We start from the raw sequence: 27,078 nt of genomic DNA on the forward strand, positions 1-27,078 counted from the left end.
TGGAGCGAGCAACTAAGGGAAGGAAGGGACAAGGCTTAGAGTGAGTTGCCGAGGCGATCAAGGTCCAGCCTCAAAGTCTCCCATTCAGCCACTTCCTCCAGCGAAACAGGGGGGGGCGTGGTGCTGGATACCCGATGCTTCAATGCGCATGTGCGAAGATGGACCAGGTGCCGATACGCGATGACATTAGTGCTGCATGATGACATCATCCCGCGCATGCGCCACTTAGTCCTGGCAAGATGTAGCTGCGTGTCTGTGCATCTTGGTGCACTCTGATGATGTCAGCGGTCTGCTGCGTTGTCAGGAATCACTTTGTTGTTCTATTGTCCCCTCCTTTGACTTGATGTCAGCTATCCTATGAATACACCCATTTTTCACCAGCTATCTCTTCACAACATTATTTGTCTACCTTTAGAGATGTGTGCATTATGTCATGCTCATGTGGAGTGCAGCGATTGAAAATACAGAACTCAATTGAAGCGTTATAAAAAAAATTGACTTTTAAAAATGTGGATAATGTGCTGGAAGGAAATGGCCACTGAAGGTCACAGTATATTCAAACTGTCTTCCTGTCTGGCAAGGACAAAAGGATACATTTTAAGCTAAGAGGTGTCAATTACACTCATCTGAACCATCAAGAGACATTTTTCAATTGAATGGATTCTTCTGAAACAACAAAGGTGTGAAATAACCACATCCTGGTCCATTGTTGGTCACCACAGGGAAGAAGACCAGTGTCTCCTAACAGAAGCTAATGTGAGAGATTTCTTACCTTAAAAAAGCAGCACTCTGGGGAGAGGGAGAGAGATCTCAGCAAGTCATCCAGCTGACAGCTTTGAAAGCAGCCCAGCCAAGGCAGATGAACCCTGCTACACCACAGCACAGAATTTAAAATGACCATCAACTCAATTCTGAAATCTGAACCACCAGAAAATATACAAACATCTCAACAAGTTCAAGTCTACAAGCAACCCAGGCCTGCAACTTTAAATGAAAAAGCCCATCCACCAGAGAAGTTCCAACAGGTTTACTGCAAACCACGAACACCAACCTCACTTTGACCTACTTACCCCTTTTCCTTTCTATTCTTGTGTATGAGTGTGTGAGTGAATGCGGATGTGACTGGGGTTACCACCATTTTGGGAATAGTGAAAAAATAAATATTTAATCTTTTGTGTTAACCCTGTGATAAAACCTGTCATTTATTTGTTTATTTGACCTAAAGATACTCAAAGGACTAACCCATCACTTTACCTTTCAACTGACCACAAACGTGTTTAGTTAAACAGTGGGAATGACCCACACCCCTTACCACCTGTCAGTAAGAAATTGGGGGTTTGAAGCCAGCAGCTGAAACAGCAGGTTAGACAAGAGATTTGTGGAAAATTAAGCAAACAGGTTTTCTCATATTATTTACAGCATAGAAGGAGGCCATTTGGCCCGTCGAGTCCATGCCAGCTCTCCACGTAGTTATGCTGTCAGTCTCACTCCCTGGCTAGATCCCCGTCGCCCTGCAAGTCTATTTCTCTCAGGTGACCATCCAACTTCCTCTTGAAGTTATTGATCGTCTCCACTTCCACCACCCTTGTGGGCAGTGAGTTCCAGGTCATTATCACCCACTGTGTAAAAAAGTGTTTCCTCATATTCCCCCGACATCTTTTGCCCAAAGCTTTCAATCTGTGTCCCCTAGTCCTTGTAACATTTGTTAATGGGAACAGCTTTTCCTTATCTAACTTATCAAAGCCTGTCATAATCATGTACACTTTTAGTAAATCTCCGCTCAATCTCCTTTGTTCCATGGAGAACAAATCCAGCTTTTCCAACCTAACCTTGTAACTAAATTCTCCACCGCTGAAACCATTCTGGTAAATCTCCTCTGCACCCTCTCAAGGACCCTCACATCCTTCCTGAAGAGTGGTGACCAGAACTGGACAGTTCTCTAGTTGGGGCCTAACCAGAGACACGTAGAGGTTCATTCTTTTCTTCTCCACGTTGGTAAAAACAAAAGACATGGCCATCTTTAATGCTAAGGAGTTGTAGAGCAGGGAGACATATCCCATAATACATTCAATTAAGTATTGAAGATTTAAAAGTTGTAGTTACTGACGTGGGAGACACTTTTATACAGAAAACAAAGAAACCTGAAATATTGAAGAGTCTAGCTAGCCATTTTAAATTTACCTCTCAACCAGAAGGAAAAAAAAAGCATTGAACTGGAGTCTGAGAAAATAATCCCAGCTAAAATTCAGTCGAAAAGAGGAGATGCAGTTTCAGAAAGAAAAAGAGGAAAGAGCATTTCAGTTGAAAAGGGAGTAAATACAATTGCAGGAAGAAAGGGAGGTGAGAGAGTTCGAGTTAAACAGGCTGCCAGTACAAGGTGGAAATGTTACCAGCCACTCAAACCTTATCCCCGATTCGGAGCAAAATTTTGATGTTTTGAGACACTCACGGTTAGTGCCAAAATTCAATGAGGAAGAGGTCGAGTCCTATTTTAACTCATTTGAGAAAATAGCTAATTGGCTAAAGTGACTGAAAGAATATTGGACTCTCCTCTTGCAAGACGAATTGGCAGGAAGAGCTCGTAAAGCTTTTTCTCTGTTATCAGAAGAAAGCTGTCTCGATTATGAACAAACTAAAACAGCAATTCTGAATGTGGACAAGTTAGTCCCTGAAGCCTGTCGGTAACAGGTTTGAAATGTTAGGAAGAGACCTGCCTGGACTGGCAATGAATTTGAAAGAATTAAACATTTGGCTCTCGATCTCTCAAGCTAAAACCCTCATGTGAAAATTTGACAGAAGTGATTTTTCTGGAAGAATCTAAAAGTAATGTGCCAACTGATATAAGAACCCAAATTGAAGAACAAAGAATTAACAGGGTGAGAGACACAGCAAAAATGACCGATTATGAATTAACACACAGACCTTAAATTCAGAATAAACAAGTAACTCTTACAGGTCAGGGAGAAATGAGATGGATGTAGAAGAAGCAGAAATGGGCTTGAGAAAAGGAGAGAAGGGAAGGAAAAACAGATCAGTCTTCAACGATTAAAAGAAGGAACCAAGATGATAAACCAGTCGGTGCACGCACAGTGTGTTACCACTGTGGAAAATCTGGGCCTGTTAAGGTAGATTGGACACTGCAGTCAAGCCAGTGACTATCGCGATACAAGTTGTGAGCATGTGTTCCAATATCACACAAGATCAGGTTGGCTACAAAAAATTTTGCACAACGGGAAAATGACTCCTTTTGTATCCCAGGCACCAGGCAAAGAGATAACTATCCTCAGGGATACCAGTTGTCTACAAACACTGCTGGTAGTAAAGATTGCAAAAATGCTGCACGAAAGCTGAACAAGTACCATTGTATTGGTAAAGGGCCGACCAGCAAATGCTTAAAGGTTCCCTTATTTAATGTTAACCTGCGAAGTAAGTTGGTCACCAGTGTAGTGATGGTTAGGGTCATTCTGAGCTTACCAGTGCCGGGGTCGACCTATTGCTGGGCAATGACTTGGCAGGAAGCGCAGTATTTTTTCCAGAAGGTCCAGAACAGTCCACAGAGACTGGGGAAACTGAAGTGAACAAGCAAATTTCTGTGCAGCTGCTGTGGGCTGAGGAAGTTCCAAAAATCCCACAGGGGGTCAAGAAAAATTAAAGACACTAAAGGAAAGCCAGTAGAATTTAAAAAGGCCAGGATGGAGCCAGTAGAATTTAAAGGAGCTGTGATAAAAGCAGCAAAGATTGAAGGAAAAGTGCCAGATATATGGTGAGCCGAAACCTTCTTTAAAGATTTAAATAGGGACAAAGAAAGTTGCCAAACAGGCAAGTCAAAAGTGAGGGAGCTGCCTCATCTAGCTTAAGTGCCACAAGGAAGTGCAGTGGAAGCTGGACAGCCACCTGCGAACAATAATATCCCAGAGGGCATGGGTCAGGTTAAAGAAAAACCCATCCCCGAGGTAAAGGAAAAGGGAAGGTAAAATTTCCTGAGGTAAGCAGCATTTGTGAAAGTCACAAGAAAACTAGGAGCGAGGTCAGTGTGGATTTGTCCACTGAAGAATCAAACAATCAGTTTCTAAATCCAAAGCTAATGAAACCCAGCGATTAGAATCCACTAAGGACAAAGTGCAGGAGGAGAATCCCTATGCTTCACTGGGGCTAAAAATCAGTTTATCAACCGAGAGATGAGTTATCGATATGCTGGAGTTTGAGCTACTGAGTCCATGTGTTGTGGAAACAGCAGTTAAGGGGTTAAAGTCTGTACAGACAGTATCTCTTGCCACCAGCCAAAAACAATGCAGTAACAGAAATTTCCACATTACAAACCTTGGCTCAGAAAAGAGGTCCCTGCATCCCCCTGAAAAAAAATGATCACTTCAAGGACTCAGGAGCCAAAATTGAATTACTCTTCAGGCAAAACCTCACAAACAACGACATGTTTGATATTAAAGTTCCCAAAGTACTACAGATGCTAGAGTAAAACCAATTCTGTTTGACAACACGTAACTCGGACTTAAAGGCAAGAGACAATTCACAGCACCAGGTTTAAAACAAATTCTGGGGCTACATTTAGATGTGAAAGGAATTTTAAGTATAATTGTGCCTCAAAGAAGGGGATGATCTAAAACACTGAAACAAGAAATGGCTGTTAATGCCAGCTGTAGCAGTTGGAAAATTGAGGTGTGGGTATCATGTGTGCAGTCGTGTGACCCCCATTCAGTCCTTCCTTCCTTCCTCCCTCAATTGAAAATGTAGAACTCAAATTGAAGACTTGTATAAAAAAAAATCACTTTTCCACCGAGGATCAAACAGTATATGTATTCCAAGCTAAGCGGTGTCAATTACACTCATCCTGAACCGTCAAGAGACATTTTTGAATTGTGAGAGATTTTTACCTTCGAAAGCCAGCCCTCTGCAGAGAGACAGAGATTTCAACAAATCATCCAGGTGACACCTTCGAAAGCAGCCCAGCCAAGGAGGACAAACCCTGCTGCACCACAACATAGAGTTTAAAGTGACCATCAACTCAAAGAACAAAAAGAACGGTACAGCACAGGAACAGGCCATTCGGCCCTCCAAGCCTGCGCCGATCTTGATGCCTGCCTAAACTAAAACCTTCTGCACTTCCGGGGTCCGTATCCCTCTATTCCCATCCTATTCATATATTTGTCAAGATGCCTATTAAACGTCATTATCGTACCTGCTTCCACCACCTCCCCCGGCAGCAAGTTCCAGGCACTCACCACCCTCTGTGTAAAGAACTTGCCTCGCACATCCCCTCTAAAGTTTGCCCCTCTCACCTTAAACCGATGTCCCCTAGTAACTGACTCTTCCACCCTGGGAAAAAGCTTCTGACTATCCACTCTGTCCATGCCGCTCATAACATTGTAAACCTCTATCATGTCACCCCTCCACCTCCGTCATTCCAGTGAAAACAATCCGAGTTTATCCAACCTCTCCTCACAGCTAATGCCCTCCAGACCAGGCAACATCCTGGTAAACCTCTTCTGTACTCTCTCCAAAGCCTCCACATCCTTCTGGTAATGTGGTGACCAGAATTGCACGCAATATTCTAAGTGCGGCCTAACTAAAGTTCTGTACAGCTGCAGCATGACTTGCCAATTTTTATACTCTATGCCCCGACCGATGAAGGCAAGCAAACCGTATGCCTTCTTGACTACCTTATCCACCTGCGTTGCCACTTTGTGACCTGTGGACCTATACGCCCATATCTCTCTGCCTGTCAATACTCCTAAGAGTTCTGCCATTTACTGCATACTTCCCACCTGCATTAGATCTTCCAAAATGCATTACCTCACATTTGTCCGAATTAAACTCCATCTGCCATTTCTCCGCCCAAGTCTCCAACCGATCTATATCCTCTGACAATCCTCATCACTATCCGCAACTCCTCCAACCTTTGTGTCGTCTGCAAACTTACTAATCAGACCAGCTGCATTTTCCTCCAGATCATTTATATATACTGCAAAGAGCAAAGGTCCCAGCACTGATCCCTGCGGAACACCACTAGTCACATGCCTCCATTCAGAAAAGCACCCTTCCGCTGCTACCCTCTGTCTTCGATGACAGAGCCAGTTCTGTATCCATCTTGCCAGCTCACCTCTGATCCTGTGTGACTTCACCTTTTGTATCAGTCTGCCATGAGGGACCTTGTCAAAGGCTTTACTGAAGTCCATATAGATAACATTCACTGCCCTCCCATCATCAATCATCTTGGTCACTTCCTCAAAAAACTCAATCAAATTAGAGAGACACGACCTCCCCTTCACAAAACCATGCTGCCTCTGGCTAATAAGTTTGTTTCTTTCTAAATGGGAGTAAATCCTGTCCCAAAGAATCCTCTCTAATAATTTCCCTACCACTGATGTAAGGCTCACCGGCCTATAATTTCCTGGATTATCCTTGCTACCCTTCTTAAACAAAGGAACAACATTGGCTATTCTTCAGTCCTCTGGGACCTCACCTGTAGCCAATGAGGATGCAAAGTTTTCTGTCAAGGCCCCAGCAATTTCTTCCCTTGACTCCCTTAGTATTCTGGGGTATATCCCATCAGACCCTGGGGACTTATCTACCTTAATGCTTTGCAAGACACCCAACACCTCCTCCTTTTTGATAATGAGATGACTGAGACTATCCACACTCCCCTCCCCAGGCTCATCATCCACCAAATCCTTCTCTTTGGTGAATACTGATGCAAAGTACTCATTTAGTACCTCGCCCATTTCCTCTGGCTCCACACATAGATTCCCTTCTCTGTCCTTGAGCGGGACAACCCTTTCCCTAGTTACCCTCCTGCTCTTCATATATGTATAAAAAGCCTTGGGATTATCCTTAATCCTGTTTTCCTATGACTTTTCATGACCCCTTTTAGCCCTCCTGACTCCTTGCTTAATTTTTTTCTACTGTCTTTATATTCCTCAAGGGATTTGTCTCTTCCTAGCCTTCCAGCCCTTACGAATGCTTCCTTTTTCTTTTTGACCAGGCTCACAATATTCCCGCGTTATCCAAGGTTCCCGAAACTTGCCAAACTTATCCTTCTTCCTCACAGGAGCATGCTGGTCCTGGATTCTAATCAACTGACATTTGAAAGATTCCCACATGTCAGATGTTGATTTACCCTCAAACAGCCGCCCCCAATCTAAATTCTTCAGTTCCTGCCTAATATTGTTATATTAGCCTTCCCCCAATTTAGCACCTTCACCCGAGAACTACTGTTATCCTTATCCACAAGTACCTTAATACTTATGGAATTAGGGTCACTGCTGCCGAAATGCTCCCCCACTGAAACCTCAACCACCTGGCCGGGCTCATTCCCCAATACCAGGTCCAGAATGGCCCCATCCCTAGTTGGACTATCTACATACTGTTTCAAGAAGCCCTCCTGGATGCTCCTTACCAATCCTTCCCCATCTCAGCCCCTAGCACGAAGTGAGTCCCAGTCAATATTGGGGAAGTTAAAATCACCCACCACCACAACCCTGTTACCTTTACATCTTTCCAAAATCTGTCGACATATCTGCTCCTCTACCCCCCCCCCCCCCCCCGGCTGGCTGTTGGGAGGCCTGTAGAAAACCCCCAACATCGTGACTGCACCCTTCCTATTCCTGAGCTCCACCCATATTGCCTCGCTGCACGACCCCTCCGAGGTGTCCTCCCACAGTACAGCTGTGATATTCTCCTTAACCAGTAATGCAACTCCCCCACCCCTTTTACATCCCCCTCTATCTCGCCTGATGCATCTAAATCCTGGAACATTTAGCTGCCAATCCTGTCCTTCCCTCAATCAAGTCTCTGTAATAGCAACATCATAGTTCCAAGTACTAATCCAAGCTCTAAGTTCATCTGCCTTACCTGTTATACTTCTCGCATTGAAACAAATGCACTTCAGACTACCAGTCCCGCTGTGCTCCGCAACATCTCCCTGCCTGCTCTTCCTCTTAGTCTTACTGGCCTTATTTACTAGTTCCCCCTCATTTATTTCACTTGTTGTCCTACTGTTCTGGTTCCCACCCCCCTGCCACACTAGTTTAAACCCTCCCAAGTGACGCTAGCAAACCTCGCAGCCAGGATATTTGTGCCCCTCCAGTTTAGATGCAACCCGCCCTTCTTGTACAGGTCCCATCTGTTCCTGAAGAGATCCCAATGCTCCAGATATCTGAAACCCTCCCTTCTACACCAGCTGTTCAGCCACATGTTTAGCTGTACTATCTTTCTATTTCTCGCCTCACTGGCATGTGGCACAGGGAGTAATCCCGAGATTACAACCCTAGAGGTCCTGTCTTTTAACTTTCTATCTAACTCCCTAAACTCCCCCTGCAGGACCTCATCACTCTTCCTGCCTATGTTATTGGTACCGATGTGTATCACAACATCTGGCTGTTCACCCTCCCCCATCAGAATGCCCCCTGTCCGTTCAGAGACATCTTAGACCCTGGCACCAGGGAGGCAACATACCTTCCTGGAGTCTCTTTCACATCCACAGAAGCGCCTATCTGTGCCCCTGACTATAGAGTCCCCTATAACTATTGCTCTTCTACGCTTTGTCCCTTCCTGCTGAACAACAGTGCCAGCCGTGGTGCCACTGCTCTGGCTGCTGCTGTTTTCCCCTGATAGACCAACCCCCCCAACATTATCCAAAACAGTATACTTGTTCGAGAGGGGAATAGCCACAGGTGATTCCTGCACTCACTGCCTGCCCCTTCTAGCGGTCACCCATCTATCTGCCTGCACCTTGGGTGTAACCACTTCTCTAAAACTCCTGTCTATGATGCTCTCTGCCACCTGCATGCTCCTAAGTGCATCCAGTTGCCGCTCCAACCGATCCATGCGGGCTGTGAGGAGCTGCAACTGGGTACACTTCCTGCAGATGTAGTTGTCTGGAACGCTGTAAGTGTCACGGACCTCCCACATCTCACAGGTGAAGCACTTCACCCCTCTAACTGACATTTCTAGCACAAATTAATAAATTAATTTAAGATAAATAAATACTTATTAAATCCTTACTAAATTGTTATAACTATATGGTCCCTTGTGCTAGATTCCTACTATAAATATTAAATGCTAACTAAGTACAGTAATCTCCTCCCTCTGGTTTAGTTACTCATTTATCAGTTAATTAAGGTTTTAATCTATTTTTATCAATGTTTTTTCAAATTCAGTAAAAAAAATTCCCTACCAGCCAATCAGGTCACAGATTTCCTGTGACATCATTTTCAGTTTTTTTTACCAGAGGTAAGTTTTTTATACTTACCGGTCCAGAACTCCGCCCTCTGAGTCTTCTCCCAGTCAGCTGTGCTCTTTGGAAGCTCTGACCTCCCCTCACTCTGAGGACAGGTAGGAAATGAAAGGAGCTCCTCGCTCCCTCCTTCCTGAACTTCCTCACTGACCAAACTTCCACTGTAGCACTCCAATGCAAAGAAAGTCAGCGCTGTAAGATGGCTCACTTTTATACTGACTCACTCTCGCCCCCTGAAAACTGGTTTAAACCAATTCTCTAATTAACGAGGTGCAGCTGCAAGCAGAGCCTGAGTGAACCCTGTTTAAAGCTGGTCTAAAACTCACCTTCCCCAACCCTAACAGCAACTGTTAAGTTGATCTGCGAAATAAAAGACAGATTAGATTTAAGATAAACTCAAGTCTGAAATCGTAACCACCAGAAATCCTACAAACATTTCAACAAGCTCAAGTCTACAAGCAACCCAAGCCTGCAACTTTAAAAGAAAAAGCCCATCCACCAGAGAAGTTCTCACAGGGTTCCTGTAAACCACGAACACCAACCTCACTTTGACCTACTTACCCCTTTACCTCTCTATCTATCTATCCCTGTGCATGAGTGTGAGAGTAAATGTGGACATGAATGAGGTTACAGCCATTTTGGGAATAGTGAAAAAATATTTAATCTTCTGTTTTCAACCTATGAGAAAACCTGTCAATTGTCTGTTTATTTGACCAAAAGACACTCAGAGCACTGGCACATCACTTTAACCAAACACATTTTCGGTCAGTTGGAAGGTAAAGAGTGGGAACCACCCACACCCCTTATCACCGGTCAGTAACCACTAGAATCCCCAATCACTTTCTCCAATTTCTTCAATACTTTTCCCTGAAGGGTTTGTGAATATTGAGCATTTACCCTACCCATGTGTAGAGTGTTTATAAGTATGTAAGTATCTATCCAAACTAAATATTATTTTCCATTCATGAGCACAATATCCGAACACATTAAGAGACATCTTTGTTGAGACTTATAGAATGTAGCACATGTGGTATATCTGGGTTTTCAGAAGATGTTTGTCTCAGTGAAGGTTGTAGCCGTTTGTTATAAGAGGAAATGTCACATTCTGGATAGAATGTCGATAATGTGTTTAGTTTTCTCCATTTGTGTTCACAGATCCGAACTCCACCATCAATGATTTCTTCACAAATTACGACGATTACCAGTTGTTCAAATTGACAAAATTCTACCGGGACAGACTAGAACAGGCGATTAAAGAAGGAGTGGACGGAGTCAGTTCATTGTTAACATACGAGAGACATTTCAGTGGACAAGAACATGGGGTAAGTGAGAGGGACACAGAATGAGTTTGGATTATTTAAACACCACAGAACTAACAGGATGTCAGATTTTACAATCATAGAATGTTACAGAAGAGAAACAGGTTAAACAGGAAAGAAATGGATAAACCTGAACATATTATGAATCTGAAACAATGATATGAAGAGGTGAAAATACCCAGCGGGTATTACCGGCATTTCAAGAACAAAAACAAAAATCTTCAAATGGATAAAATGTGAGACCCAAACAGGGAAACTAACCAGAAGCCAGCGATGGGGATTGAAAACCTGATATTGTGCAGGGTTTATTCTCCCCCACACATCACCAATTCCAACTTCAGTGCAGGCACAATCTGGACAGTAGAACTTACTGTGGAGGGTCACTCCCCGGAAGAGCACTTTAGAAAATTCCATACAAACAGCCTGTAATGTTCTGTTAGTTCCTTTTAATGGAAGAGAAGTAAATGGGAATGAAAATCAGACAGGGTATATAATGGACGATGGATCTGCTACCACCTGCACAAGTTGAAAAACTATTCTAATCTCAAGCATCTGTTTACCACCCATTAACATTAATATCCACTCAATCTACTCCCAGTTTTATGATCATTCTCCATACTCTAGCTTTCCTACTTCTCCACACACCAACAGAATTCTCATTAATAAACATTTGCCCAGTAGTTTTTGGGAGTAAATTATGCTTTTTAAACACATTGTGTGTATGAAGACATTTTTCCAAATTCAACCTGAATGCATCAAATTTACTTAAAGATTTGCTCTTTGGCCAATCAGTGAAAACTATAATCTATTTATTTGATCATTTCTCTTCAGAATCTGAAGACCTGCAGCAACTTCTCACTTAATCTGCTCACCCTCGAGTGGAATGAGCCTAAAGTTCTCAAATCCCTCACTGTAACAGTAATTCCACATTCCTCATTAACAGCATCCTAGTAATCTGCATGTCAGTTTTTCTTTCCCCGATGCTTTTACTTCCTATACGTGTCTTACTGTGGAACCTCACTGCAGAGAAATAGCAGGAAATTGAGCTCATTCACTCTGTAATTTCCTACCCCTGTGCTCTTGCTGTGGAACACCACAGCCTGGCGGAACATCAGGAAATTGAATATATTCTGTCTGTTATTTTCCGATAAATGGATTGACTTCTGCTCCATTTTGGTTCTGGAAAGCATGACTAGGAGATAAAATGTTGTAGTTTAATGTTTTTATCAGCAGCTGGACTTTGCAGTAGAAATAATAGTGAGGCTAACAGCGCTTGTCATTATTAACATTAAACCGGACAGTAACTTTTAGCCACTGCACATGCCCAGTTAAACACAGAAATCTCACAGTTTCTGTCTGAGACACCGTGCTCCTCCAAAAGCTTCATTGGTGATTTACCATTGAACTGTGTGAAATTGCTGAATTTACCGAATAGATACACTTTAAACTGGTCAAAAAAAATGTTACAGCTTGTTCATTCCAGTGTAAGTAATTTTTTAGCAGAGTGATAAATCTTAGTTACTGCCAAACAACCTCTCTGGCATGGAAAAATAACTTTTACAATTGTGGAGTCTCGTTCCTTCAAATTTAAATTATTGTTGGAGATTAAAGAAAATAAATGCATTTTAATATTTATTACTTTTTCTTGCTGTCTCTTTTCCCTCTCTCCCGATCTGATTATTCTTTCCCTCATGTTATTGTGCTTTCTGTACCTGGTTTGACATTGAATTAAATATCCAAACTGACACTTCCTGCTTCAGACTCCGTGCTGTTTATTAACAAATTTTCAATCTGACTGGTTAAGGATACACACTATCTTCCCCTGTTCACACGGATCCCAGATGCTTTGTAAAGGGGTTTGTGTGTTTTCAAGAGTTGACTGAGAAGAACCTCCAGCACAAATGCCTATAAAATTTTGATGGACAAGTGCCAGTGTGATGATTGACTGGCGTAATCCTTTCACCACTGATCACAAAATCCGGCTCATTGTTCTTTCACAGTTTATTTAGTTTGAATTTTCCTCAAGTTAAATATTGTGATGACTAATGACATTGTCTTCTTCTTTTAACACAAACTCTGTCTCCTTGCCACTTCTTTCCATCCCCCTCCATGACCACTGTTTGAGGCTGCACCTAAATGTTCATAAACTCTGCATCCTATTTCCTCGGACTGGAGGAAGTTATATAGTGGGATTCCCCAGGGGTCGGTGTTGGTACCAGTGCTTTTCCTGATATGTATTAATGACCTAGGGTTGTGTGTACAGGGCACAATTTCAAAATTTGTGGATGACAGAAAACTTGAAAGTATTGTGAACTGTGAGGAGGACAGTGAACTTCAAGTGGACGTAGACAGGCTGGTGGAATGGGTGGACAAGTAGCAGGTGAAATTTAATGCAGTGAAGTATGAAGTGATACGTTTTGATAGGAAGAATGAGGAGAGACAATATAAAATAAAGAGTGAAATTCTAAATGAGGTGCAGGAGCAGAAGGACCTGGGGTGTATGTGCAGAAATAATTGAAGGTGGCAGAGCAGGTTGAGAAAGGAGTTCACAAAGCATACGGCATCCTGGGCTTTATAATTAGTGGCATAGAGTACAAAAACAAGGCAGTTAAGATAAACCTGTGTAAAACACTGGTTCAGACCCTCCAGGATATTGTGTCCTGTTCTGGGCACCACCCTTTAGGAGAATGTGAAGGCATTAAAGAGGGTGCAGAGAAGATTCAGGAGAATGGTTCCAGGGATGAGGAACTAGAGCATGGCTACCCAACCCGAATCCGACGGGACCCGATGACATGTGTTGGGTTCGGGTTGGGTTGGGTCGCTCTTCCGGGTCCAGCATTCGGGTTCAGGTCGGGTTGGGCTGGGTCAGACACAGTGACAGCCAGTATGTCAAGTTGGGAAACACTGCGCACCAGTATGCAGTGAGTGATTCCATCGAAGGTAGAGCACAACATCTTCAATAAATTTGATTATATTCCGGTGGTTGGGTCAGGCGCGGGAAAAATGAAAGAGCTCGGGCCAGGTTGGGCTCGGCTCGGATGTAGTGCTGTTGGACTCGGGTCGGGTTTCATTTGCAGACCCAAGCAGGCCTTTATGAGGAACTTTATTGAGGTGGATTGATTGGAGAAGCTGGAGATGTTCTGCTCAGAGAAGAGAAGGTTGAGAGGAGATTATTCAAAATCATGAGGGGTCTGGACAGAGTAGATCGGGAGAAATTACTCCCGTTGGCAGAGGATCGAGAACCAGAGGACACTGATTGAAGGTGATTGGTAAAAGAAACAACAGTGACATGAGGAAGAAGTTTTTTTATGCAGTGAGTGGTTCGGATCTGGAATACACTGTCTGAGAGTGTGGTTGAGGCAGATTCAATTGAGGCTTTCAAAAGAGAATTGGATAATTATCTGAAGAGATGAAGAGGAAAAAAATTTGCAGGACTTCGGAGAAAAGGCAAGGAAGTGGGACTAGGTGAGTTGCTCTTGCAGAGAGCTGGCACGGACACAATGGACAAAGGGCCTCCTGTCTAACAGTCTTTGATACTAAGATTCTATTTGCTTCGAACTGAGCTTTCGATCCCATACCCTCCACATCAAAAATACACCATACTGCTGTTGTGCCTAATCTGCACTTACTCTGAAAGAATCCACGGAATCCGATTGGTGAAAGGTATATCAATATTTTATTCACACACTAAATCATCAAAGTACAAGCTCTCACTACTTGCTCAGTATTCTACCCGCCAAGGCATGAGGTGATCAATCTCGGACTTGTGGCTGCTCTTCTCTGAGCCCTTGGCTCAGGGGTATCTTCTCGAGTGTTCTTCCCCGGGGTTCTCGTGCCTTTCCCAGTTTCAGTCAGGGATTAAATCTTATTTCCAAGACCCTCCCCTCTCACTTACTCATAGGGATCTGGTATAATGACAGAATGATAATTCCTTATTTGGCTCAGTGAGAACCTGTTCAACATTTTACAGTTTCCCATTGTCTACTATGAGTCTAATTATATCTGGTGTCCATGTTTATCTGTTATGTGCAAGGAAAGTGTATTGGATCATCAATATGTCTTTTCTATACTGTCTACAATTCCTTGGCCATCTGTGTGCTGTGGCCCCTTTCTACCCAGCCCCCCTATGCCTTAACACACTGTTCATTGTTGTGTGATTAGCCCCTTTGTTTCAACTAAGTTCTGATGTGCTTTTACTATATGTGTTTTTACTGGGTCTACACTGCTGTCTCCATTATATTGCCTGACTCAACTCCTATCTTAGCCCATCTGCTGATTAAACCATCATCCGTGTCTAAGTCATTAAACTCGATTATTTAAATGATTCCCTGACCAGCCTCCCGACTGTCACATTCTGTAAACTTCAGTTCATCTAAAACTCTGCTGCCTGTTCCCTGTCTTGTCCACGTCCTGCTCAGCTACCACTCGTTTGCTCACTCACTTATTGTGGTTCCTGATTCTCTAATGACTCCATGAAAGTTCACATGAAAGGTCATTGATCTGAAATGTTAACTCTGTTTCTGTCTCCACAGATGCTGCTTGACCTGCTGAGTATTTTCAGCATTTTCAGTTTTTATTTCTGACTCCAATTTAAAATCCCCCATTTCCAATTTAAATACCTTCATTGTCTTGCCCTTCCCTATTCTCTGTAAACTGCTCTATCCCTGTAAACTTCTGGTGCCACTGGAATTCTCTGTTCCCTCTTACACTGGCCTCTGTGCACTCACCCAGCACCTAGTTCTTTGCCTTACCAATGGTGGCCGGAGATGGTAATGTCATTGAAGGAGGAAGGAAAGTGGTTAGACTGTCCCTTATTGGAGACAGAGAGTACAAGTAGGAAGGTAAGGAGCATCAATGTGTGACTTGAGGTATGGTGCAGGAGGGAGGGCTTTAGATTCTTGGGCCATTGGGACCAGTTTTGGGCCAGGTGGCACAAATTCAAAAGGGATGGGTTTCACCTCAACAGGACTGTTTTATTCAGTGGATCAGCACCAGCATATAGAAGTAGAAAAGAGGAATGAGGTGCAGAAAGGAACATAACCTAAGCAATAGGAGCAGGAGTAGGCCATTCAGCCCTTCGAGCCCACTCCACCATTCAATGAGATCATGGCTGATCTACTTCAACACCATTTTCCTGCACTATCCCCATATCCCTTGATGTTTTCAATATGTAGAAATCTATCAATCTCAGTCTTGAACATCCTCAGTGACTGAGCCTCCACAGCCCTCTGGGGCAGAGAATTCCAAAGATTCACCACCATCTGAGTGAAGAAATTCCTCCTCATCTCAGTCCTAAATGGCCTGCCCCTTATTCTGACACTGTGTCCCCTGATTATAGACTCCCCAGCCAGGGGAAATATCCTTCCTGAATCTACCCTTTCGAGCCCTGTAAGAATTTTGCATGTTTGAATGAGATCACCTCTCATTCTTCCAAACCAATAACCTTTGCTTCGTTCCATGTGTTCAACCATTTCTTGATGATCTGTGAGGTGAATCAAATTGGTTGGAAACTGAACATTTAAATTCCCCACCTAGTCTCGGTTCTATGCATTTTATATCCTCAGTGCATCCTCCATGTGCATTTCAACATGGAACAGAACTGAGTCTTCAGTTCCGGAGGGTGACAGGTTGTAATTAGCAGGAGATTTCCATGCTCTAGTTTTCATGAATTCATGAGACTACATTGGGGCTGCAGTCGGTGTGGTAGATTCTCAGGGTCAGACCCAGCCGAGTGTATTCCACTGTGCCCCATTGTCACTGCAACAGAACATACCCAGGGATGCTGTTGAAGGAGTCTGGGACGTTGGCCAATAAATGTGATTTTATGAGTATAATTTCACAGAATCACAGAATTGTTACAGTGCAGAAGGTATCTGCACTGGCTCTCTGAATGAGCAATTCACCCAGTGCCATTCCTCTGCCTTCTCCCCATAATCCTGCACATTCTTCCTTTTCAGATAACAGTCTAATTCCCTTCTGAATGCTTCAGTTGAACCTGCCTCCACCACCCTCTCAAGCAGTACATTCCAGATCCTAACCACTGGCTGCGTGAAGAAGTTTTCCCTCAAGTCATTTTGCTTCTTTTGCCAATCACTTTAAATCTGTGTCCTCTCGTTCTCGATCTTTTCATGAGTGGGAACAGCTTTCCCATATCCACTCTGTCCAGAACCCTCATGATTTTGAATGCCTCTATCAAATCTCCACTCAGTCTTCTCCAAAGAAAACAGTCCCAACTTCTTCAAGTATCTTCATAACTGAAGTTCCTCAACCTTTGAACCATTCTCATGAATCTTTTCTGCACCCTCTCTAACGCCTTCACATCATTGCTAAGGCGCAGTGCCCAGAACTGGACACAGTACTCTCGCTGAGGCTGAACTGGTGTCTTGTATAAGTTCAGCATAACTTCCTTGCTCTTGTACTCTATGCCCCTATTAATAAAGTCCAAGATACTGTGTGCTTTATTTAACGCTCTCACAACCTGTCCTGTCACATTCAATGACTTCTGCACATATACCCCCACGTCCCTCTGCTCTTTGCTCTTTCATCTCTTGAGAGTTGTACCCTTTGTTATATTGTCTCTCCATATTCTTCCCATCAAAATGAATCACTTCACATTTATCCACATTTAACTTCATCTGCCATTTGTCTGTCCATCCCTTGGCCCTGTACACCAAGGTCTAAGTCATTAATTTATAACAGGAAAAGCAAGGGTCCCAATATTTATCCCTGGGGATCCCCACTACAAACCTTCCTCCAGCCTGAAGAACATCCATTAACCACTACCCCCTGTTTCCTGTCACTCAACTAATTTCATATTCATGCCACTGGCCCTTTTATTCCATGTGCCATAATTTGTCTGAAGTCGCTTGTGCAGCATCATTTCAAATACATTCTGGGAGTCCATTTACACCACATCAACTACATTTCCCTCATCAACTCTCTCTGTTATCTCTTCAAAAAAACTCCAGCAACTTAGTTGAACATGATTTTCCCTGAAGAAATCAGTGTTGGCTTTCCTTAATTAACCTGTATTTGTCTATGCGACTTAATTTGGTCTTGAATTATTGTTTCTCGGAGTTTCCCCACCACTGAAGATATACTGACTGGCCTTTTCTTTACATCATTTTTTGAACTGAGATGTAACATTTGCAACTCCTGTTACGACCGAAGTGGGAGGAGTGCACAGTTTATTCTGGTTCCACTTCTCCATGGGTCACAACATATATTGAAATGTTTTCCCACTTACTGATATGGTCAATTATAGACTCTATTTTTATCCCAGAGTGAAACAAACCACCAGGTTTCTTTAATAAACAGCAAAGTTATCAGTTTATTATAAAACAAGTGTTAACCAGTAATGAAGTAAAGCATAAACACATAGATTGAAATTTGAAAGTTCCCTTTTGACCTTAGTCTCACACACACACACACCCTAAAATGGCTTGTTGTTTAGAGCTCTGTTACAAAAGAAAAAGATGAAAAAGCCACTTAAGCCGAATACCTGCTCATTCTTGAACAAAAACAGATGAGATATGTTGTGTTCCAAAATTGGCGTATAGGCTGGCCTCCGAGTAAACGTTGACGCGTCACTGGGATCTTTGAGAACAGTTTTTTTCATGCGGCGTTGAGAATTAATTTCGCAGGCTTTTCTTGCAAGACAGGAGACGAGATGAGTTGACATAGTGGACCTTTCAGGGTCTTTCAGAGAGGTGCTGGAAAGCTGAGCGAGGTTGTGATCTTCTCCTCCTTCCTTAGGAATTCTCTTCTCTCCTTGGAAGTTCTCTTCCTTTTTGTGCAGTTCAACACCAATTCAAAAGTGAAACCAACAACAGGAGTTGACCTCCATCAATCTTGACCTGTCACTGCTTTATAAACAACTTGTCCAGGTGTCCAAAGTTCTCTTGTTTATTGATCTGGAAGTCATGTGGTTTCCCAGAAAGGCTTGTTGTTGTTGCTGGAAGTCAGGTGGTTTCCTGGAAAGACTTGTTTCCTCACAAGACCACTCTGTGCCCCTTTAAAAAAAAACATTTCCAGGGACTGTTTTTCAAAGTCAAGTGGCCTTTAAATGGCCCATTTTGAAAACCCCAAAGTTTAACATTGCTTCAATCTTACAAAAATGAATCATTAAAAAATATATTTAACAAAACACAGAGGCACTTTCATAACACTCTCCAGTCCTTTGGCACCACCCCTGAGTCGAAGGAAGACAGAAAAATTTGGCCTCTGCAATTTCCACTCTCACTTCCTGCAGTAACCTTGGATGCATCTCATCTGTCCCTGGTGATTTATCAACTTTAAGTATAGAAAGCTTATCCAATACCACCTCCTTATCAATTTTAAATCCTTCTAATGTATTAATTACCTCCTCTTCCACTGTGGTCTGGGCAGCAATATCTTCTTTGTTAAAGACAGATGCAAAGTATTCATTTAAGACCTCAACTATTCCTCCTGCCTCCTTGTGTAAATCCCCCTTTTGGTCCCTAATCGGCCCTACTCGACCTTTGACCACCCTTTTACCATTTACATGCCAATAGAAGACTTTGGGATTCCATTTTATGTAAGCTGCCAGTCTCTTTTCATACTCTCTCTTTGCTTCTCTTATTTTCTTTTTCACTTTCCCTCTGAACCTTCTATGTTCAGCCTGGTTCTCTATTGTATTATTTATCTGATATCTGTCATCAGCACACTTCTGCTTCTTCATCTCTATCTCTTTGAACATCCAGGCAGCTCTGGATTTATTTGCCCTACCTTTGTGCTTCAAAGGAATACACCTTGATTGTGACCAAACTATCTCTTCTTTGAAGGTGGCCCATTGTTCAGTGACTGTTTTTCCTGCCAACCTTTAATTCCAATTTATTCGGCCCAGATCCATTCTTATCCCATTGAAGTTGGCTTTACCCGAGTTAATTATTCTGACTCTAGATTGTTCTTTATTCTTTTCAATTACCAACCTAAGCCTTATGATACAATGATCACTGTGCCCTAAACGTACTGCTACTTATATTTGATCCACTTGGCCCATCTCATTCCCAGGAGCCAGTTCTAGCAGTGCCTCCTTTCTCATTGGACTGGAAACATACTGCTGTAGAAAATTTTCCTGAACACACTCTAGGAATTCTTGCCCCTCTCTGCCCTTTGCACTTCTAATATCCCAGTCTATATTTGGATAATTAAAGTCCCCCTTTATAAGATAGTAATAGGACTGAAAACCTGTGCTCCAGAACTTGCCGCGCCCCGAGCCAAGCTCTTCCAGTACAGCTGCAACACTGGCATCTACCCTGCAATGTGGAAAATTGCCCAGGTATGTCCGGTACACCAAAAGCAGGACAAATCCAACCCGGCCAACTACCGCCCAATTAGCCTCCTCTCAATCATCAGTAAAGTGATGGAAGGTGTCATCAACAGTGCCATCAAGCGGCACTTGCTTAGCAACAACCTGCTGAGTGACGCTCAGTTTGGGTTCCGCCAGGGCCACTCAGCTCCGGACCTCATTACAGCCTTGGTTCAAACATGGACAAAAGAGCTGAACTCAAGAGGTGAGGTGAGAGTGACTGATCTTGACATCAAGGCAGCATTCGACCGAGCATGGCATCAAGGATCCCAAGCAAAACTGAGGACAATGGGAATCACGGGGAAAGCCCTCCACTGGCTGGAGTCATACCTAGCACAAAGGAAGATGGTTGTGGTTGTTGGAGGTCAATCATCTGAGCTCCAGGACATCACTGCAGGAGTTTCTCGGGGTAGTGTCCTGGGCCCAACCATCTTCAGCTGCTTCATCAATGACCTTCCTTCAATCATAAGGTCAGAAGTGGGGATGTTCGCTGATGATTGCACAATGTTCAGCACCATTCGTGACTCATCAGATACTGAAGTAGTCTGTGTAGAAATGCAGCAATACCTGGACAATATCCAGGCTTGGGCTGATAAGTGGCAAGTAACATTCGCGCCACACAAGTGCCAGGCAATGACCATCTCCAACAAGAGAGAATCTAACCATCTCCCCTTGACATTCAACGGCATTACCATCGCTGAAACCCCCACTATCAACATCCTAGGGGCTACCATTGACCAGAAACTGAACTGGAGTAGCCATATAAATACCGTGGCTACAAGAGCAGGTCAGAGGCTAGGAATCCTGAGATGAGTAACTCACCTCCTGACTCCCCAAAGTCTGTCCACCATCTACAAGGCACAGGTCAGGAGTGTGATGGAATACTCTCCACTTGCCTGGATGGGTGCAGCTCCAACAACACTCAAGAAGCTCGACACCATCCAGGACAAAGCTGCCCGCTTGATTGGCACCCCATCTTCAAACATTCACTCCCTCCACCACCGACGCACAGTGGCAGCAGTGTGTACCATCTACAAGATGCACTGCAGCAATGCACCAAGGCTCCTTAGACAGCACCTTCCAAACCCGCGACCTCTACCAACTAGAAGGACAAGGGCAGCACATACATGGGAACACGACCACCTACACGTTCCCCTCCAAGTCACACACCATCCTGACTTGGAACTATATCGGCGTTCCTTCACTGTCGCTGGGTCAAAATCCTGGAACTCACTTCCTAACAGCACTGTGGGTGTACCTACCCCACATGGACTGCAGCGGTTCAAGAAGGCAGCTCACCACCGCCTTCTCAAGGGCAATTAGGGATGGGCAATAAATGCTGGCCTGGCCAGCGAAGCCGACATCCCATGAAAGAATTATTTTAAAAAAAGAATCCTATAGTTCTTGCATCTCTCTGTAATTTCCTTGCAACTTTGTTCCTCTTCATCCTTTCCTGCTAGTTGGTGGCCTATAGTCTACACCGAGCAATGTAATTGCACCTTTTTTTTGTTCCTTATCTCCAGCCAAACAGATTCCATCCTGGACCCCTCAGGGATATCCTCTCTCTCCAGCACTGCAATGTTCTCCTTAATCAGTACCTCCATTCCTCTCCCCTTTCTTGCTTTACTCTCTTTCCTGAACACCATGTATCCAGGAATATTTAACACCCAGTCCTGCCCTTTCTCACACTGTTGTTGAGTAACGTGTGGCGCAGCTCTCCCAATTTTTGCACTAGTCCCAGATGTTAGTGAGATGTTACAAGGGCGAGTGGACTCCGTTTTCCTTCATCGTGTCCAAATCTGATGCTGAGGTGAAAAATACGTGACCTACTCGGTTTTGTTCTTGTATATCCTCCTTTATCGAGACTTGTTCGGCCATTTCAGAGGTGACCACATTGATGAAGGACTGGAGTCACGTAGAGGCCAGACCTAAAGGACATTAGGTTTTATGACAATCTTCATTAAAGCCACTATACAGACCTAAGCTGTTGATGAAAGTCCTGACCACACAAGCCCCATTGCTCAATATATGCTCCCAGTCGAGGTTTCCACCCAACAGTGGGCATGTAAAATACTGGGAAACAAATGTATAATTAGCGAGGGACAAGTGAGTGGATTTTCATTATTATTGGTTGATCCTCCTGAACGATAAATCAACAGTGGTTATTTCGATTAGTAGGTGGTAATTTCTCAGACAGTTTTCCAGCTGCTTCCCTCACTTCAGAATTAACCCTTCCCTGTGACTTGAATTCTGATTCTCTGGTCTTTTATTTCTGAGTAAATCAGAAAGTGTGACAACAGGAAGTAAGTGTGAGAAACAAGTGGATCATTTTGTCAGTCAGTATCTGATGTCATGTTGGACACTGAAGGACAGAGAAAACTAATCCCATTAAAATTGCTGCAGATTCTCAGTGATTCCTCACTCTCCTGGAACAACTCTTCTGATTTCTATTTTGGTTCCATCTAATTGATTTCCATTAATGACTGAATCAAGATCTGAGATTGATAGATTATTGCTAACCCAGGGTATTAAGGGATATGGAGCCAAAGTGGGTGGATGGAGTTAGGGTACAGATCAGCCATGATCTGATTGAATTGTGGAGCAGCCTCGAGGACTGAATGGCCTCCTCCTGTTCCCATGTTCCTAAAATGTTTCTATAATATTCCGCTCATGATCAGAATGGGTCAGTAACCAGCCCAGTGACTGCTTTCTGTGCTGAAAACCACTGGGAGATATCATCATTGAGCAGATCCTTTCCTTCTCATTCTCTATGTGTGTCTTTCACTCCCCTCCTCAATGTAATCATTATTATTCTTTACAGAAGATCATTGAACTCACAAAGAAGGGAAACAGGGCGGACAGTTCCAAACTTCTCCTAAATCTGGTGATGGAGAAAGGCTCTCGGGTCCGAAGGCTGATGTGGGAATCCTTTGTGAAAATGCGTCACGGAGTACCAAAGTTGGACAAAATACTGAAAGATATACAGGAACTCGGTACGGTAAAATCACACACTGAATTCAACTTCAGATTCAAACACTGCAGAATTTACTATAATATTACACAAATCTGATTTCATGAAATCTAAATAATTTAAACAGGTTCTGATCCATTTGACTATATGAATATCGCACAAGGTTTATCCGAAGTACCCGGTAACCTGAAAGGTAAGTGATGATACAGAGATTTCAAACTGTTTATTTCACTTTTGAGAAACAGAATGTTTGACTGCATCCGTTTGTCAGAATCTGGGAATCAAATTCAAAGAATGTGGAACAGGATTGAACGTTGTTGAAATTTGTCATCAATCCTCATATATTCTGCAGAGATTCAAATTTCAATTTGTACAATTTCTGATCTATGCTGTAAATATGTGGACTTGACATTATTTCACACAATGCAGCTGCTGATGGGCATCACTTATGAAGCCTTTCAATCAAGACCCTGTAAACTGTGAAACCCCATACACACCTGGCAGGATCCTGATACACTGTGAAACCCTGTACACACCTGACAGGATCCCAATACACTGTGAAACCCAAACACAGCTGGCAGGATCGTGATACACTGTGAAACCCTGTACACACCTGACAGGATCCTGATACACTGTGAAACCCAAACACAGCTGGCAGGATCGTGATACACTGTGAAACCCATACACACCTGGCAGGATCGTGATACACTGTGAAACCCTGTACACACCTGACAGGATCCTGATACACTGTGAAACCCCATACACACCTGACAGGATCCTGATACACTGTGAAACCCCATACACACCTGGCAGGATCGTGATACACTGTGAAACCCTGTACACACCTGACAGGATCCTGATACACTGTGAAACTCCATACACACCTGGCAGGATCCTGATACACTGTGAAACCCCATACACACCGGGCAGGATCCTGATACACTGTGAAACTCCATACACACCTGGCAGGATCCTGATACACTGTGAATCCCCATACACACCGGGCAGGATCCTGATACACTGTGAATCCCCATACACACCAGGCAGGATCCTGATACACTGTGAAACTCCATACACACCTGGCAGGATCCTGATACACTGTGAAACCCCATACACACTTGGCAGGATCCTGATACACTGTGAAACTCCATACACACCTGGCAGCATCCTGATACACTGTGAAACCCCATACACACCTGGCAGGATCCTGATGCACTGTGAAACTCCATACACACCTGGCAGGATCCTGATACACTGTGAAATCGCATACACACCTGGCAGGATCCTGATACACTGTGAAACTCCATACACAGCTGGCAGGATCCTGATACATTGTGAAACCCATACACACCTGGCAGGATCCTGATACACTGTGAAACCCCAAAGACACCTGGCAGGATCCCGAGACACTGTGAAACCCCATACACACCTGGCAGGATCCTGATACACTGTGAAACCCCATTCACACCTGGCAGGATCCCGAGACACTGTGAAACCCCATACACACCTGGCAGGATCCTGATACACTGTGAAACCCCATACACACCTGGCAGGATCCTGATACACTGTGAAACCCCATACACACCTGACAGGATCCTGATGCACTGTGAAACCCCATACACGCCTGACAGGATCCTGATACACTGTGAAACCCTGTACACACCTGACAGGATCCTGATTCACTGTGAAACCCATACACACCTGGCAGGATCCTGATACACTGTGAAACCCAGACACAGCTGGCAGGATCCTGATACACTGTGAAACCCCATACACACCTGGCAGGATCCTGATACACTGTGAAACCCTGTACACACCTGGCAGGATCCTGATACACTGTGAAACCCCGTACACACCTGGCAGGATCCTGATACACTGTGAAACCCCATACACACCGGGCAGCATCCTGATACACTGTGAAACCCCATACACACCTGGCAGGATCCTGATACACTGTGAAACCCCATACACACCGGGCAGGATCCTGATACACTGTGAAACCCCATACACACCTGGCAGGATCCTGATACACTGTGAAACCCCATACACACCTGGCAGGATCCTGATACACTGTGAAACCCCATACACACCTGGCAGGATCCTGATACACTGTGAAACCCCATACACACCTGGCAGGATCCTGATACACTGTGAAACCCATACACACCTGGCAGGATCCTGATACACTGTGAAACTCCATAGACACCTGGCAGGATCCTGATACACTGCGAAACCCCATAGACACCTGACAGGATCCTGATACACTGTGAACCCCATACACAGCTGGCAAGTTCCTGATACACTGTGAAACCCCATACACACCCATACACACCTGGCAGGATCCTGATGCACTGTGAAAACCCATACACACCTGGCAGGATCCTGATACACTGTGAAACCCCATACACACCTGGCAGGATCCTGATACACTGTGAAACCCCATATACACCTGGCAGGATCCTGATACACTGTGAAATCCTTTATACACCTGGCTTGATAGTGGTGGTTTGATGCAACTGAGTGACTTGCTTGGCCTTTTCAGAGTGCAGTTAAGAATGAAATGTATTGCTGTGGGTCTGGATTTGTAAAATTGCTAAGGACAGTTGATTTCCTTCCCTGTGGACACTGATGAAGCAGATAGCTTTTTTTTTTACAATAATTTGATAGTTTTATTGTCAAGTATTACTTGTGATCCTTGTGTTTGATTCCAATTTCTTTTTTTACCTATCCGAACTTTAAATCCCCAGCTGGCCTGGTTTTTATATTAATTCATATCTCCAGATCACTACTTCACGCATCTGGATTTCAATCCAGTCGCATAACCACTATGCTACTGCACTCAAAACAGACACACCATAACATTGGAACATCGGAGCAGGAGTAAGCCATTCAGCCCATCGAGCCTGCCCCGCCATTCAATATGATCATGGCTGCTCAACCACTTCAATGTCTTTTTCTCACACTACCCCCAGATCCTCTTATGTCATTTGTATTTAGAAATCTGTCAATCTCTGCTTTAAACATACTCAATGACTGAGCTTCCACAGCCCTCTGGGGTAGTGAATTCCAAAGATTCACAACCCTCTGAGTAAAGACATTTCTCCTCATCTCTGTCCTAAGTGTCTTACCTCAAACTTTGAAATTGTGTCCCCTGGTTCTAGACTCCCCAACCAGGGGAAACATCTTAGCTGCATCTACCCTGTCTATCCCTTTAAGTATTTTGTAGGTTTCAATGAGATTACCTCTCATCCTTCGAAACTCTAGAGAATACAGGCCCAGTTTCCCCAATCTCTCTTCATAGGACAGTCCTGCCATCCAGGGAACAAGTCTGGTGAATCTTCATTGCACTCCCTCTGTGGCAATAATATCCTTCCTAAGATAAGGGGACCAAAACTGCACACAGTACTCCAGGTGTGGTTTAACCAAGGTTCTATACAATTGAAGCAAGACTTCACTACTCCTGTACGCAGATCCTCTTGTGATTAAGGCTAACATACCATTAGCCTTCTTAACTGCTTGCTGCACCTGCGTGTTAGCTTTCAGTGACTTATTGACAAGGACACCCAGGTCCTTTTGTACATCTACACTTTCTAATCTCTTACCATTTAAGAGATCCTCTGCACATCTATTCTTCCTACCAAAGTGAGATAACCTCACATTTTTCCACATTATATTTCATCTGCCACGTTCTTGCCCACTCACTAAGTCTGGCCAAATACCCTTGAAGCAGCTTTGCATCTTCATCAAAACACACATTCCCACCTAGTTTTGTCTCATCCGCGAACTTGTAAGTGCTACATTTGGTCCCCACATCCAAATCATTGATATATATTGTGAACAGCTGGGGCCCAAGTACTGACCCCTGCAGTACCCTACTAGTCACAGCCTGCCAACGCGGGAGTGACCCGTTTATTCCTACTCTCTGCTTTCTGCCTGTTCACCAATCCTTAATCCATGCCAGTATATTACCTCCAATCTCATGTGCTTTAATTTTGCTAACCAATCTCCTGTGGGGGACTTCATCCAAAGCCTTCTGAAAATCCAAGGATACCACGTCCACTGACTCCCGTTTATCAATTCTGTTAGTAGCATCCTCAAAAAATTCCAATAGATTCGTCAAACATGATTTCCCATTCATAAATCCATGTTGCCTATGCCCAATTAGATCATTATTATTCAAGTGACCATTTATCAAATCCTTTCGAAT

General features: G+C 43.7%; 1 protein-coding gene across 1 annotated transcript in view; it reads left to right on the forward strand.

Annotated features, from left to right (window-relative positions):
- Nucleotides 1-27,078, forward strand: part of LOC137345308 (NACHT, LRR and PYD domains-containing protein 3-like) — a 90,497-nt gene that overhangs the window by 22,623 nt on the left and 40,796 nt on the right. Inside the window, exons 3-5 of the mRNA XM_068008806.1 lie at nucleotides 10,406-10,572; nucleotides 22,722-22,893; nucleotides 22,999-23,064. Coding sequence (XP_067864907.1) covers nucleotides 10,406-10,572; nucleotides 22,722-22,893; nucleotides 22,999-23,064 — 405 coding nt within the window. The remainder of the gene's footprint in view (nucleotides 1-10,405; nucleotides 10,573-22,721; nucleotides 22,894-22,998; nucleotides 23,065-27,078) is intronic.

The sequence above is a fragment of the Heterodontus francisci genome, chromosome 28 (assembly GCF_036365525.1).
Source record: "Heterodontus francisci isolate sHetFra1 chromosome 28, sHetFra1.hap1, whole genome shotgun sequence".
NCBI classification, from domain to species: Eukaryota; Metazoa; Chordata; class Chondrichthyes; order Heterodontiformes; family Heterodontidae; genus Heterodontus; species Heterodontus francisci.